At 34.5% G+C, this 16,483-nt stretch overlaps 1 protein-coding gene across 4 annotated transcripts; it reads right to left on the bottom strand.

The window, feature by feature from the left end:
* Positions 1–1,566: 1,566 nt before the first annotated feature.
* LOC115963959 (alpha-N-acetylglucosaminidase-like) lies at positions 1,567–12,928 on the bottom strand. Of its 4 annotated transcripts, none has more exons than XM_031083222.1 (19): positions 12,401–12,928; positions 11,589–11,665; positions 11,064–11,275; positions 10,793–10,914; positions 10,387–10,472; positions 9,871–9,965; positions 9,436–9,517; positions 7,987–8,093; positions 7,838–7,868; positions 7,182–7,299; positions 6,909–6,956; positions 6,225–6,334; positions 5,460–5,562; positions 4,172–4,270; positions 3,455–3,565; positions 2,858–3,090; positions 2,460–2,697; positions 2,294–2,372; positions 1,567–1,999 (listed from the first exon to the last, which is right to left on the bottom strand). In XM_031083222.1, exons 1-19 carry the CDS (start codon positions 12,626–12,628, stop codon positions 1,752–1,754), a joined length of 2,427 nt encoding a protein of 808 aa, XP_030939082.1. In that variant the 5' UTR covers positions 12,629–12,928; the 3' UTR covers positions 1,567–1,751. The 4 variants fall into 4 exon arrangements, with proteins under 4 accessions (XP_030939082.1, XP_030939083.1, XP_030939085.1 ...); XM_031083223.1 differs by having other exon boundaries at positions 12,830–12,924; XM_031083225.1 differs by having other exon boundaries at positions 11,653–11,665; positions 12,401–12,480.
* Positions 12,929–16,483: the final 3,555 nt, after the last annotated feature.

Genomic DNA, 16,483 nt, shown 5'->3' on the forward strand with positions numbered 1-16,483 from the left:
ACATCCATAAATTTAGGGGGTAAAATTTAAATTTTAAAATGTCAGGGTATAAAATCTAAATTCTGAAACTTCATAGTAAAATCTAAACACATCCAAATTTAGGGGTGTAATTTGCAACCTACAAATTTTAAATTAAATTCTATACTTTCGGATTCTCAAAAAAAAAAAAAAAAAAAAAAAATTCTATACGTTTGGAAATGTTTTAATTTATTTATAATACCCAATCTTCATTATTCAACAAAGAAGAGTAACATTTTCCCTCAATTGCTCAGCAACAGCAAGAGGAAGAGAGTTCTTGTATAATATATTAATATCTAAAAAACCAAATTTAGCAAGGGCATGTGCAATACAATTAGCATTTTTTTAGAGCATCCACTTTTGTGATGCTAAATAGCTGTATTACTATTTTTAATACTATCAAATACCAAAATATGCCCTATAATGATGGAGCCAAATCTATAATTTTTTGCTCCACAGCTACAGTGCACAACTATTTTTGGTTGTGCATTGTAGCTGAAAGGTAAAAAATTAATATTTTTTATTTGTGTTTACGTTGCTTTTGATTATTTTATTCATTTTTATTCTTTCTTTTATGATGGGAATATGAATGAAATTCCCAGACTCTTGAGATGCAAAAATAGATAAAAAAATATACAAAAAAAAAAAAAATCACATACAAGAAAGTATTTATGTGGGTCGGCAATTTGCCTCAAAAAATCTCGCACTAAAAACCGTAACAACATTATTTCGGGTCAGGTCATAGTCCAAATTAAAACACAACTAGGCTCCACAAAACCCAACATTTTATTCTTATTTCTCTTCTTTTGCGTTCACATTACTATTGGTTGTGCCTTCATACTTCTTTTACTCATTTTTTTTTTCTTTGGTTGTGCCTTCACACTTCTTTTACTCATTTTTTTTTCTTTTTTTATATAGCGTTCACGCTGCTATATATTGTTTGTACATTCACACTGCTATTGTTCTTTTATTCTTATATTTTTTCTTTTCTTATATATTGTTTTTTATTTGTGTTTATACTGCTATTGTAATAGATATATTATTTTGTTGTGATATTTATATTATTTTATTGTATTGAAAGCTAAAATAGATTCACTGATGTTGGATATTTTGTAAAGTGAGTAGCTAAAATAGATAAAATACATTTTTGTAGTGCCAACTAACTAAAAAAAATTAGCTCCATCAATTTGATGCTCTAACTCAGTTATAAATTAAACACACTGGACAAAACCTCTGCTAAGATCATTCCAATTACAGTAACATTATTTCTGAAAGGTTCGTCTGTGTGGCAGGCAGCTACTTACAATAAAATTAATTTCCATTTTCCTCCCCTACCATCACTCATTATTAACTCAGCCCATAGCTTTAACATTACCTCTGTCTCATCTGCATTGCCTCGTCCTTAAATCTGTAGATTGAAAAAAAAAAAAAAAAAAAAAAAAAAAGCATTGCCAAGTCAGTAATGAACTTAATTTTAATCTCCAATGTGGGAAATGGTGTTCGGATAATTGCACTATTATGATGCTCTGTGAGAGAGAGAGAGAGAGATTACTAGACTAGTAAAGCATGGAATGGAGAGTCAGGAGAGAACGATATTACTGGATTAATAAAGCATGGAAAGAACAGGTAGATATACTACAAAAGGCATTGTTGCGCCTAAGCACTAGTTTACAGATTATTCATTTTCAACTAAGTACAACGATACATGTAATGGTGGCTTCATTGGGTAATTTTTAAGTGTCTGAACTTCGCAAATACTTGTTATAAAGCCACCGGGATATGTTCAAAGCATTTCCGGTGCTTTCCACTGGGAATGCCTTCCTACTCCTTTGCCAATCATTTGTAAGCTTTATCCATTCCCTTCTCCAATCCTTCAACTGAAAATCATGGCCCTTCTCTAAACTTTCTAATAAGAATTTGAAATATATGGCTGCTCGAGGGCCATAGTAGTCTCGTAAAAGCCCACTCCAGTACTTGTTTCCTAAAAAATATGTAAAAGATAACAATTAAATTAATGTATAGCTATAATCAAGCGAAAAATTTCATCTCTCTACAATGTACAATTGTAGGATGTAGAGAACAAACATGTAGGTTGCAAAGAGGTAGTTGTCAGATGAATCAAAGAAAGTGCAGCTGAGGTTACTGTTATAATCAATTATCAACTTAGAAAAAGACTAATGACCCTGATGGGACAATTGTTCGGAGCCAAATGGGAATCCCTAAAAGTCCAACTGTAGAGAGAATATAAACATCAAGGCAGAAAATGTTATCATACCATAATCATGAAGCAGACTAGCTTCTTCCTCCGTGTTGTCAAACCACATGGTTATTTGAGTTCTTGCATTCCATTCAAACTGTAATTTTGAATCACATCAATTAAAATGAACTGATTTTTGATGTTATTCGAAAAGAAACATGTAACAAGTCAAAAGGATCCACACCTGTTTCTTCTGTTCTTCATCTTGAGCAAGCTTTTGTGCACTTTCTAACCAAGGCCCCAAAAGAAAACCCTCATGGCAAGCTAAGAGTGTGTCCATATCTTCCACTAGGTCCAAAAACTTCTGGGTATGACAGGCCACTCCATGGATATCATTCAACCGATAGGCTTCTATAACCTTTAAGAATAGCTGGTTTGCATATTTTGCTACAGCTTGTCTAGTTAGGTCGACAAGGTCATACCTAAGCACAGAGGACACATGTAAGCGAATATGGAAAATACATGATACAACAGGAAATACATAGAAAAGTGTGTACCACTGGTAGTAGTTCAAGAATAACTAGAAAAGAAAGACATTACTACCTATTATATAACAGTATTTAAAAACTGAAAAATGCTAACCTGTAAGTGTTACTTTCTGATAGTTCATCTCCACTTGCGATAAAAAGTTCTAATGCATGTATTACTTCAGAAGTTGAATACCATAGATGGGGTTTATCAAATGAATCAGTTATTTGCTCTATGGGTGCTCTTCTTGATAGTGATTTTCTCTGGTGATTATACCTTTCATGCAGTACCGAAATAAAGGAAGGATCAACATCAGGGAATGCCACAATTACATCCCTGTTTTTGTCCTGTTCTCATATCATAAGGATTTAGTTTCAAACAAACATTAATGTGCTAGGCATATCTGTACAGGTAATAGCAACTCAAATATAATTAACCAAAGTTGCGACAATAATACAGGTAGTTTTTTTTATATCAGTCTTGGTAAACCTCTATACAACCAGGCAGAAGCAATATGAGACTGTTAAATCAAAATTGGAAATTAAAAGAATTACAAGTACTATAACGCATGAACTGTTTGGGTAAAAGGTCAAACTGATGCATATTTGTGAAAATTGAAGATACCAGAATCCTTTAACTGCAGGAATTATTGACACAAAGGCTATATTACTTTACAGTCAAACATACATGAAGCAAGTTAGGGGAACTTACATATGCACCATCTGTGCAGTTGTAGACAGTGTGATATAATATATTCCAGGCATCTTGTATTAAGGGAACTGATTGGCCATAGCGTCTTTTTGAATATAAATGAATCCATAACTGAAATAAGGATGATCAGGAGATATTAATTCCAAATCACAATTTTTCCTATAAATCCATATCCCCTCCAAACAAACACCAAAACTGAGATGGAAAAGCAAAAGGTAAGAAATTCAGATTTGATTAAAGTTTTTAAACCAAAAACATAGTTTTAAAGGGGCTTATGAATCAAATTTACAGAAGATTTAAAATCACATACTTAAATACACTGTAAGTGGGAGGTGAATTTACAAAATCTCAAGAAAATCGAGAAACAATGAAAGATGTATGTGATATCATGGGTTCAAGTCTGGAAATGAAATTCTCAAAGTATTCCAAGAAAGAATGTCCATAATTTCTGGGTGATATTTAAACATAACAGACATCAAATGCTGCTCAAGGCAATTCAGGCAGAAGGTACTAGTTCCAAGGAACACATCTTGCAATCCATGGTATGAAATCCATAACCTACTTAATGACATAAGGACAAAATTTGTCCCATTTGGGAGGCTTGGGTAACTAATTAACCATATCCTGCTTGTGAATTAACTTGAAAATTGTAAAATGAAACTATAAATGGATAAAATAAGCAACATTCTTTAAATTGAGATAAAACTTTAACATTACCTTGACATCAACTTTGTTGTGTTGAAATGCCATTTCAGACATGAGGTCATAAACCACAGGATTCTGTTCTATACCTTCCATTGACATTCCAACACCAACCTTTAGGTAAGTAAATAGGTAAAGTAAGATACATGATCTAAATAAAATAGTAAAGAACTTGTGCAAAAGGACTATCAGTGTTTGCATGTGCTTCTGTAATGTATGAAGAGAGAGAGAGAGAGAGAGAGAGAGAGAGAGAGAGAGAAAGGGGGGGGGTTTATGCTGCATTGCAATAATCTGTTAATGTATGAAGAGAGAGAGAGAGAGAGAGAGAGAGAGAGAGAGAGAGAAAGGGGGGGGGTTTATGCTGCATTGCAATAATCATAGTTATGATTGTCGGAGTGCTTTGACCAAGGAAAGTGGCTCCAAATAAAACAATGCAAGGTGTGAATATCATATACTATATCTCATAAATAAAGCATGCCTGTGTCAATATATATTAACATTCACTTTTCTATTTATCCTTATTGTTTCAGAGTAAAGAGACGATTCTAAAAATGATGAAATTTTTAGTATATAAAACTGCATGAAAAAATTTGGACTTTGCTTTATCAGTTAGACAACAATTAAGTTTGTCAGACTCAATAAAAATTTCTGAGGTCTCACCTTTCATCCTGAGAATTTTGGAAAATTTAATTTACCACTCTAATTTCAAGCCTTCAGTAATTAAACAATCAATATCTTGGTCCATTTGTCGATGTTGCATGACGTATAATTACTTCCAACCATCATAAAAGTATCTGATCTATGCAATTTAATGCATAAATATTTTCTTAAGAAAATTCAAAAGCATAAAAGCAGCTTTATCCATTAATAGTATGAAGGATATAAAAGACCAATATGTTGCAATTCTATCCTCAAAAGGGTGCCATGTTGTTAATGGGGGGTGCCACTTTCTGTTTACTTGTCAGAACTCTGCAAGTTAAAGGGATGTGAATTGGCTTAGAGGGTTGCCTTAAATGTTTGTGTTGTGGTTTAGGGTTCCTGTTGCCCCTGTGCTGGGTTGTGTGTCTGTTCAGCCTCAGTCTGTGAGTGTTGATTGCCTACTTGGATTTTCTTTCAATAGCATAGCTGAAATATTACCCAAAAAAAAAAAAAAAACCTAACATGTCGCAGCAGATATCAAATGCAGCCACAACTACAATGACATGAGATAATTGACATGATGGGGCTGCAAGACACTATGACATTAACAAGCAAATTGATAATATCTTGAAGGAACAAACAAAATCACAATGGAAAAACTTGCCATTGTTGAGTTTTCACTTTTACGAGCATCAACTGGTCCAGATGCTACTGAATCTAAAATTCCATACATCTCACTGTTCCCTGCAAAATTGTGCAACATACACCTGTAGAGTAGTAAACCAACAAATTAACTAAGAAACCTAAAGAAAAATGGAACATAGAAAGGAGACAGAACGGAAAAAAAAAAAAAAAAAAAAACCCCTCTTATAAGCACATAATGAATTTTCTAACAGCTTACTGTATAGACCCAACACAAGTTTCACATTTCGACAAGGATGTAGGGTGTTGGCCCAGGAAACCAACCATAAGGTAGATACTTAGTAGGACATTGCCATATGTGTGTGCATCCATGTCAATCCATACAACATCTTTGAAAATCTTGCTAAGCAGCTCAACTTTAGAGCTTTGCTTCATTGCTGGGCCAATTTCAATTGCCAATGTAACAATTTTCAGTATTACCATATACATTCTTAATGTATATGGGAAAAATGGAATCATTCTACACTTCAAGGACAAGCTCAGGAAAATGCCAGCTATGCATTTTGATTCTTATTCACCAAAAGGGAGAAAAGAAAAAAAATGAAAAAGTATAAATTGGAATACTAATTATATAGAAGCTTTCAAAACACTACAGCCCATTTAAACATATTCTATGAGTGGTCATGACTTGCTGAGTGTCCACATTTAACAAGTATCCAACACAGTAATTCTCAATTAGATATTTGTCTGAATAGCTTTGATAACTAGAAATGGGGAAATGACTTACCATATGTAAGGAACACCATAAAACTGCTCTGAAGTAATCCGTATGGGTTTCACTTCAGCAAACAGATCAAGGACGACCAGCCTCCCCAGAGGAACAGACTCTAAAAGTGCCTGAAAACCAGCATAGGTTACTGTCAACCAAAAGCAACATAAAAGTGAACTAGACGAGAATCATGATCACTCCACAAGTATAAGTGCTTATGGGGTGTGGGGGGCAAGAGCCGGGGTTCAAGTCTCCAGGATAGAGTTTTACACACATATACACTTTAGATTAGGCTAGAGTAGAATTCTATCTTGTATAAAAAAAAAAAAAAATGATCAACCTTTATAGCATAATTTACTCTAAAATATATGGCAAGAAATCATGATTGATTTTTCTAACATTGCAGGTTTTTTGCCCTAAATTTATCTCTTTAATTTCCCTAAATTGTTTTCTTCTTTCCCAATCGCTCAAAAACTTTAGAAACAAAAAGGCCACTTCAAAGTTGATAGTTCCAATCAAATGCTTCAATGTTAAGTTAACAAACGTCTTATCTTTATTGAGTTTGGTTTGAGCTGCAGATGATTTAACACCAATTCTTACATGAAATAAGTAATGTGTTAGATTAAAATGCTTAAAATGAACATGCATAAATAACTAGAAAAGCATCACAAAAAGAGCCTTTTATAGATATTACTATATTGCCTTTGTTTGCAGAGGTCTCCAAAATGGATCATATGAAAACAGCCACCCCTGCCAAAAAAAAGGTAGGGAGGAGAATGTTAGATCCAAAACTGAAGCTTAACAACATATAAGAAAGTCAAGGCCACAGTGGATCTGTATGCTAATATCAATTAAAAAACACACACACACACACACACACACAAATATACGTAAAGTTGTGCAAAAATTGAATCCTAAGGTCAAGGAAAATGGATGCATCCTAGGAAAACCTAAAATTAAAAGTAATAGTTTCACCTGCATTAGCCAGACAGCATCATCATCAACAGTTTGCATTCCCCTGAAGATTGCAGTCCCTAATGAAGAGATATACTCTGGGTCATCTACAGGTGGGGTGTTCTCGTCAAAAGTATCACTGGAGTAGGTTCAGAAATCATTACATGATATAACATAATCTTAAGGAAAAATATTTCCAATTTGAAGAAAGAACATAAAAATTTGAAGAAAGCAGTAGGAATATAGAAGCATGCACTGTTTAATGCATGCAATGGATAAAATTTTAATTGTGTACAGAACTTTTTCACTTCGAAGGAATGCACCGATGACGGACTGCTAAATCAGCCCTTTCAACATTCCAACATCTGGATGAAACATTTTTTATTTAAGCCTCTTAAACTTACGTCTGAAAAGTAAGAGCAATCAGGTGCATTTAGTCATCCACAAAGTGATGATTGCTTTTAGATGAATTGTAACTCAGGCCTTTAGTTCCATATTATGGTTGATTTCAAGACCAAAAAAGAAGAGAACTTTAAAGATCACACTCATTTCTTGGGAATCCCCCTCTGACATTTGTGCTTGTATAGTTCATGATATATACGTTGCACATTTATTTCATATTCACTCAAATGAGCAAGGGTTGAAATGAAAGATTACGAACTGAGAGAATATCTTACCAGTTGTATATGTGACCAGTCCTTCCATATTCTGACCAAAAAGGCAATTACAAGCACATCAAAAAATAAAAACACTAATCTTTATTAGGCATACATGTAAGATCCTACTCATTTCATATGCACAGGCATGGGTATATAGATAAGTGCACCTTTCAATTGTTCATTGATGAATGCTTTCCCAATTTCAACAAACAAGGGATCAGTTGCATCAAGAAGATATGTGCAACACACCTTGGGGTCACTCTTAACTGAGAACCTGAAGCAGGATCAAGAAAAGGAAGATGAGGTCTTCATCTTTTACTGAAAAAGATAAAAGGTTCTCATATATAAATTATAAATTGAGATGGATTGGGCATCTGTAAGTTTGTTAATGAAACTAAAATAAAATAGTACAACAGTTAAATCCTAGCTCTTCAAGCTCTATGTTGGGCTTTGAGGCCTTTAGGACTTCCATGGTTCTCCAAGGTATCAATTTTAGAAACATTATAAAATTCTTTTCATCAAGCATGTCTAACCTAGGAAGGTTTTAGATCTTTAAGTTTTGTACATGATTACATTTTTCTTTATTCCAACTTCATTTCCTATTTGTTTTCATTTTTACTTGGAAAGGCTCTCTCCACTCTTCCAACAATATATTTTCTTCACAAAGAAGGTAACCCAAGAGTCATTGCAACTGCTCTTTTAAGTTCTATTTTGTTTAGGAATTGGTCCATCTTCTATAAGATGTGGAATGCATAGGTGTGTGATGTATATTACAAATGACACTTGGAATATATATGCATGCAATTATATCTTTGGAAGTCCTGACCCAATTCAAATTTCTGGCATTTTTTGTTCATAAGGACAAAAAAAGTAAATCTACCAAGTTTTTTAGTTTTTTGGTATTTGTTGGAAATGTTTTTGTAACAATCCTGAGGAAAATACTAGCCTTATCTGTACTATACCCAAAAAGACTAGTCATAATTGAGCTCCCAACAATTGCTTATGTAGCCTATATTGGACTAGTTTCACAATTGATGTGCGACTAAATATACACCATCTTTAACATTCTCATCAGGCCTTGTCAAGACCTACGTTATGTTGTATTGCCTCCAAGCCACACAACATTAATAAGTTCAATCTAATACAACTTGTCTCAACATGAGGAATAACTAAATTTGTGCTATACCCCAAAAAGACTAGTTAGAATTGAAGCTCCAAGCAATTGCTTAATAATCCAAATTGACCTAGTACATTCTTGACGTGGAACTTAGTACACGCCAGTGCAACACCTTCATGGTCCAAATTTACACGGCCAGGGATATTATAGATTATGCCTTCAAATAGATCCTTTTGATCATATTCCACTCCATTTGAAATACTAGTACTAACCCCAATTGGCAAGAGTCACTAGAAACACATGATCATCCCCTACATTAGTAAGTTTAAGAAAGTAAGCAATTCTTGTATTGTGTTTGTGGCATTATGTAGCCATCAGCCAAAGGCATCAGGTGTTAGTTCACATTTTTTCTTTTTTTGATAGGTAAGTGTTGGTTCACATGTTAAGTTGGCACATTGCAGTTGGTTCACATGTTAAGTTGGCACATTGCAGTACTTACCAATTTCCCAAACGTGTTATCTTTGCTGATGGAAATATATATGTCAATGCTGCAGGAACATTTCCAGAAAAGGCAGGAAGAACTGAAAAGTAAACTTTGCATGCATTAGGAGCATTATCCACACAATGGGGAAAATGGAAGTAATCCATAAATCAAAATTTTTAAAAAAATAAAAAAATAATTTTGTTAACAATGAAGATTGACCTAAATCAAAATGAGAGGTTCAGCCTGAGATAACAACCACCTTTTATCAGATAAAATGACATGTTAAGTTCCAAATAAAATGAAATGTCAACATAAAGATAAAGAAATGCTTGATTTCCTTGAAAACTTTCACTGGTTCTACTACTATCATAAAATTTTCCATTGCAACCATACATAGAAATTCCAAAATCAGTAAGGAAATGAAGACTAATGTTAAAGAGACATTGATACCTGGAGTCATCCCAAGTTCATACATTCTGGCAAGAATTTTCTTCTGTAGAATCAGCTGTTGATCCAACCAACTTTGTGGTAGTGGTCCACCCCATCTGTTGATAAAAACATTATAAGTTAGAAGAAAAAGTATTAAAAAAAAAAAAAAAAACTAAACTAAAATAGTTACAACTAATAGCCATCGTTTTCATGGATTGTTGCACTAGTGTTCATGAGAAAAGAGATTTTGATAACAGCAGATACCAAACTGGCATGTCAAAGTGAAAGGCTTCAAATAATGAGGTGCATGGATATTATTAGCATTTCAACCGGCTGAAAAGTATTAGCCTACAAAATCAAAAGGCCTCCAGCAAGAAATTTGTTACAATCAAGAATTTAACATAAAAATTTAGGGGGGAAAAGGCATGTCAAGTTGTTAAACACACACTAGAAGGTCATTAAGAAAAAGTTTCACAAGTCAGAAAATAATATAGCCCTGCAAACATAAAACCAACTGATCAAAATTTACAAACTTACCCATGCAAATTTCCCATACGTGACCATGCAAGAAATGCAGGGCCTCCAAAGAAATTGTCCAAATCCGTTTTGCTTACATTAAATTTCTGCTAGAGGATTAATAATACATCTTTAAAAGACAAAAATCAATAGGTGCTAAATTATTTTTTACTCTATCTATGACTCATGAGTAACTGGAACTAGCATTGTCATTTGAATATAGTGAACTGACTAAACAATTTACCTTTAAAAAAACATGTAGCTTTTTAATGAAATCAAAATCATAAAAATATTGTAGTATCCACGTTACTGTTAACCAATTTTTTCCAACAGGAAAACACAATGAAACAAAACTATACCGAGAGACTGAAAGATTGAATCTTTCAAACTCATGGAAAATTGCATAAAGCCAACCACAGGAAATTACCTGGAAAACCTTTTGCCAAATAGCCTCTTGCCCTGTAAATGCTAGTGGCAAATTAATGCCTTGCAGAGCCATCCAATCAATTTCCTTTTCCCATCTTTTCCAGTCCCACCAAGCAAAAGAATCTTCCAAAAGCAGATGAAAGAAAACAGTAATAACATCTATCAGAATACAATTGGAATTTGAGGCCATAAACACTGGAGATGCAGTTATAATAGTTTCACTTTCACAAATACTCTAGAAAGATAAATGCAATTAGAAAGGGGAATCTTACAGCTAGATGAAACAGCATTCTGGTAGTAGTTCCAAGGAATGGGTCTCTGAACCACGATACCAGCATCTTGAACACAGGGGAGCAAGCCTGCTCTAGGTACTGAAAATAGCTGCGCTCCACCAGTTTTATCCCAAGATATATGTGAACCACACCAATACTTCAGATACCAGTGCAAACCAGCCGAAATCTCCACTCCAGTGACCCCCATAATTCTATTCAAGAAATGAAAGTCACATTCACATGCGTCAGCCACATTATTTCGGTTATCATCTAGTCATGTTCAATGGGTGTAATACACCACACATTCGAATGTGCTTATATATTTGTGTGTTAGCAAGTACAATATGCCACCACAAATATTACACTCTACAAAAGCAAACATTCAGGAATTTCATTTCCAAGTAAACTAAAACACCACAAAAGATTTTGAATACAGGGCTCAAGTCAACACCAATAATGACACTAAACTATTCATCAGAGATAAATCCTTATGTAGCTAATGAAGAAATCTCATTCTCAACGTACAAGATTTCCGGATCCCCATGTCCACTGAAAGAAGGATTGTTCTTGATCATAAAGCAAGACTCACCACCACATTGCTCCTAAGAAAGTAAAAGAAATAAATGAGTGAGATCCTCTTTTTAAATAAAAATGAAATATATAATACGGACTTGACTTGGGTCTAGTGCTTCTAGTATGTTGGACACGTTGAGATGGCAACAAATGGCCAAAAGTGGACATGTGTCATCATCTCAACCGGTCCAGTGTACTGAACCCAATCTCTTCCCATAATTCCACCTAATATAACTCTTTGTGGTGTTTCACCACCTCATAATTTTCATTGGATTAATATTTCATTGGATTACATATTCTCTTTGCTCTTAACAACTACCAAATTCGATGTCAATCAGATATTATTTACTATCGGATATATAAACTCACATACTTTTGCATACAATTATAAGGTTACAAATACTTGAAATTCAAACATTTTATGATAAGATAGTTATTGATCACCGATCATCTAGCAAAATTATTTTGCAAGAATGGAGAATATTATACAAGACAATGTAATTTTTCAAAATACTTGTTTAACGAAAATTATAGAGCAGTCTAACAGTACAATTTTCACAGTAACATTAATCAACAGTCACATTCTGCATTTTTTTTTCTAGTTCCACTATCAACAATCAATTTCCAGCTGATTACGTACGTATTTTCATTTCAATTTTTCTAGGCAACTAAACGAAGGCAATAAAGTTGATAGTTTCAGATTGTTCAGGTCCTAGATTAAGATAATGAAAATTAGAAATTGAAATTGCAGTAAAATGAAAGACCTTGGAGACGATTTCGAAATGGAAGCTAGAAGAGTGAGAAGGAAGGAGGCGGCGGAGAACGCCGCGAGCGGCGGTCACTTGGACGGCCGGAGGAGCTCGCTCGCGGTCCTGGATTTCGAGAATCCGCGAGATGTATTCGACTCCGATCGTCGAGGAGTGAGCGAAGGAGGAACTGAAGAGCGCGAAGATGAGAGAGAAAGAAATAATGGCGGGAAAGTGAGACTCCATGATGGTTGTTAGTAAGATAGAGAAAAAGGAAGGTTATGGTTATGGAGGTTGTTTATAAATATAGAGAGAGAAATGTTGCATGGTGACGATCATTGAAGAGAGAGAGAGAGAGAGAATGTTTTGATGATGAAGGTTGTGACAAATTTTGAAGGCCGTCTGTGACTGTATCAGAAATGGTGGTTTGTTTTTGTCTGTTTGTACCTGTTTCTTCGCAATTCATTTCGGTGCTCTGTCTTCTTTGCTTTCATTCTTTACCTTAAAATGGCTACTAACCCATCCATATGCCTGAAGGCCGGCTGTGACCGTACCGTGAATATTATTAAAAGATATACATATTCTGGCCAAATGCGCTGACGTACGTGCTTAAAGGCTTTTATATTTTTTATATTTTATTTTGGATAATGGTTAATAATTTATTTTTATTATAATTTAGAAATATATATATATATTTTTTTTATTTTTTAAACAAATAAAAATGATAAACTTTATAGATAAGTTTTCTTTTTTAATCGTGAAGGGAAATTTTTTTTTAAAATTTTAAGAATTCTTTTTTTGAATTCAAAATGAAATTTGTTATTTGACATTTATGACATGATTTCTAAATGAAGTTACTTTTCATTAATGAAGGTATTTTTGAACTACATAAAAATCTAGTTGAAAGGGGAGAATTCTCTTATATATAGTATAGATAGATAATTTTTACATATATAATTTAAATATTATTGATAGTCATCCTTATTTTTTTTAACTGTTTAAATAGTCTTGTAAGAATATTGTTAAGTAGAAAATATAAATTGTCCATTTTTTTTTTTTTTATGTTTATTAATTCTGAACTCTTTAGTTTTTGTACACAATAACTCACTTGAATATATATATTTATGATGTGGTTCCATATTTGACTCCAAAATTAATAAATAAAACTTTCTCTAAAAATAAATAATTTAGAACGCATGACATAAAATTAGACTTCAATTATAGAATCTAATTAGATTCAATTAAATCATCATTATTAACTTTTATTATAGGGATAATTACATATAACCCACCTGTGGTTTGGGCGAAAATTACTTTGCCCACCCGTGGTTTGAAAAGTATCACTTAACCCACCTGAGGTGTGTTTCCGTCACTCTCCGTAACCCACCTTGGTCTCTGCCGTTACAAAAACACCTTTTAACCCCAAAACAGATAATAACGCGAATCAAAACCCCCAAAACTCAAACACTTTTCGAGAGAGAGACCCGGGGTGCGATCAGTTTGTTCTTCGTGGTTTGGAGCATGTGGAGAGGGAGAAAACACTTGTTTTGCATCATCGAACCTAGGCAAGGTATGTGTGACTACTGTTCATCTGCATTTGGGTTTGTTCTTGATTTAGGGTTTCAGATTTTGTTCAAGTGTGAACTTACTGTGTGAAAGTCTAAATTTGTACTTCCCAAGAATCGTGTTATGTTGATATGTCTTCATTAAGTGGTAATTTCTCGGGTTCGTGTGGACATATGTGCAATGAGCAGACTTGTGTTTTGAGAACAAGTTTGAGTTTATACAATTTTTGGAGGAGGTTCTTGGGTTGTAGCCGTTATAAGGTTGGTCCTAAGTGTCCTTTCTTTGTTTGGATTGATAACCCAACCTGTCCTCGTGGGAATGAAACTGCACCTTTGGTTCTAGAGAAGATGTCTAGGCTTCAGACTGCTCTCTAACTTGCGAATGAAAGGGAAATGACAGCTCTGGAAACGACAGAAGAAGCTAGGCAAATGGCAGAAAAGGTTCTTGAAGAGGAAGCCAAAGCCAAGGAGAGGGAGAGAAAGGCTCGAGCTGTCTGTGCAAAAGCTAAGGAAAAAGCCATTCTTGCTGAAGAGAAGCAAAGAATGTGAAAGTCTGCATGCATTTTGTCATGGATTTTTTTTGTTATTGTTATATTGTTGTGTTTTTGTTCAATTGAGTTCTCTGGAGTGAAGATACCTAGATTGTTGCCCCTGAAGTAGTTAATTGGTTAGTAGAGATAGTTATGGCAATGGTGTTAATGAATTTGCATTGTAATAACACTAACCTACTGATGTAATGTTTTGATGTGTCAATGAATGAAGAATTGGTCAATTATTGAGTATATTGTGCATATCATAACAACCATTCATGCTTACCAGAAGTAATGGTCAATTATCAATTTGACTGTGCATACCATAACAACCATTTCACAATAAAAATTTCCATACACTATATTAGAAAAATATACTTGGACACAATTTGTAGTAGCAATAAATAAACTTTCATATAATTTGGCTGTACATACCATAACAACCATTCCACAATAAAAACTTCCATACACTATATTAGAAAAATATACTTGGACACAATTTGTAGTAGCAATAAATAAACTTCCATATAATTTGGCTGTGCATACCATAACAACCATTCTACAATAAAAATTTCCATACACTCTATTAGAAAAATATACTTGGACACAATTTGTAGTAGTAATAAATAAACTTTCATATAATCTAGTTTGGACAAATATTGTTCCATACAAACTGTAATATCACAACTTCCATATAACAACCTGGAGTGTATTGTACTTTAATTACAAAAAAACACATTCCAAGGCCAGCAGTGATTGTTTTTTACACTAATTGATAATTACAAAAGGCCAACAGTGGTCTTCACAAAAAAAAAAAAACAAAAAGGCCCACATGTTCCCACTAGCTTTACTCCCAATGTTGGCATGCGTACCTACTAGCTTCATTCATTTCTTGCCTTTACTCTTTCCTCTTTTCACCCACTGGATTCATTTTTGGTGGCCTTTGTGCAGCAAGCTGTCCTCTAGTCCTCACACCACCAATGCTCCCATTTGCATGTGAAGGCTACAAAATAAAAAATAGATCCACTTGTTAAAAAATATCCCAAGTTACACAACCATTCAGGACTAAGTTACCTGTAAAGAACTTGGTAAGGTATCCCAGGTCTCCCTAGGTGTGTGAAACTCTGGTTGTGAGGAAGAGAACCATCCTGCTCTCTTGTGAGATGGCCTAGGTTGATTTTCTTACTGTGAGGATGAAGGCTGAGTGGCAGACATCATGTTGTAGGTCTGGGTAGGTTGTTGGGATGGTGGCTGAGGTGCAGGTTGAGGTGCAGATCTAGGTGCAGGCACCCCTTCCCTTGCCTGCAACAAAACCCAGTTTCAATACAGTGTTTATTGTAAGTTTAAAAACAATTTTTTTTTTTTTTTGCCATTTAAATCCTAATTACTTATAGCTTTTTCTCTTTGAAGTCTCTGTCTCCTCTGCCATGGTGTCTCCCCAGTGATGCTAGCCTTGCACCCTCTTGAATTATGCCCTTCCTTTTTGCATTTCCCACATCTTACAGGTCTGTTCAGTCTACTTGCTTTGTAAGGGTTCCTAGGCTCATTAGAAGCCCTCTTTCTTTGCTTGGATGGTCTGCCTGGTGGTTTGTATATGTGAGGTGTCAGGGGAGCAGGCTGTCCAGTCTCAGCCCATTCTGACTGGCCAGGCATGGGAGGGAGTACCTCCTTGTATATCTCCATGTAAGTTTTTTTGAAGTAGCATGGGTGGGTATAGTCTTCTGGTGTCTCAATGTTTGTATAAATGGCTGTTATGGCATGTTTGCAGAGAATACCATTTAAATCCCAAGACCTACAGCTACATGTCTTCTTCACCAAATCAACTACATGCCTTTCATACTGACTACCTACCTCATAAAGGAAACTACCAGTTGGGGTAGCACTAAATGCCTTACTTTCAACCTTCAATTTCTCTAATCTATATTGTATGCTTGGACACAACTTTCCAGCATACTTCTGTATCCCTTCCCTTTTTGTGTAAAACCTAGTCATAAGTCTAACTCTAA

This window comes from Quercus lobata, chromosome 10 (genome assembly GCF_001633185.2).
Source record: "Quercus lobata isolate SW786 chromosome 10, ValleyOak3.0 Primary Assembly, whole genome shotgun sequence".
NCBI lineage: Eukaryota > Viridiplantae > Streptophyta > Magnoliopsida > Fagales > Fagaceae > Quercus > Quercus lobata.

Bases quoted from the DNA above. Each gene is read 5' to 3' on its own strand.
- LOC115963959 (XM_031083222.1), bottom strand. From the start codon at position 12,628: ATGGAGTCTCACTTTCCCGCCATTATTTCTTTCTCTCTCATCTTCGCG. The intron at 10,473-10,792 runs GTAATTTCCTGT...ATCCTCTAGCAG, and splicing joins TTTGGCAAAAGGTTTTCCAG to AAATTTAATGTAAGCAAAAC. The intron at 2,698-2,857 runs GTTAGCATTTTT...CTCTGTGCTTAG, and splicing joins TCAGAAAGTAACACTTACAG to GTATGACCTTGTCGACCTAA.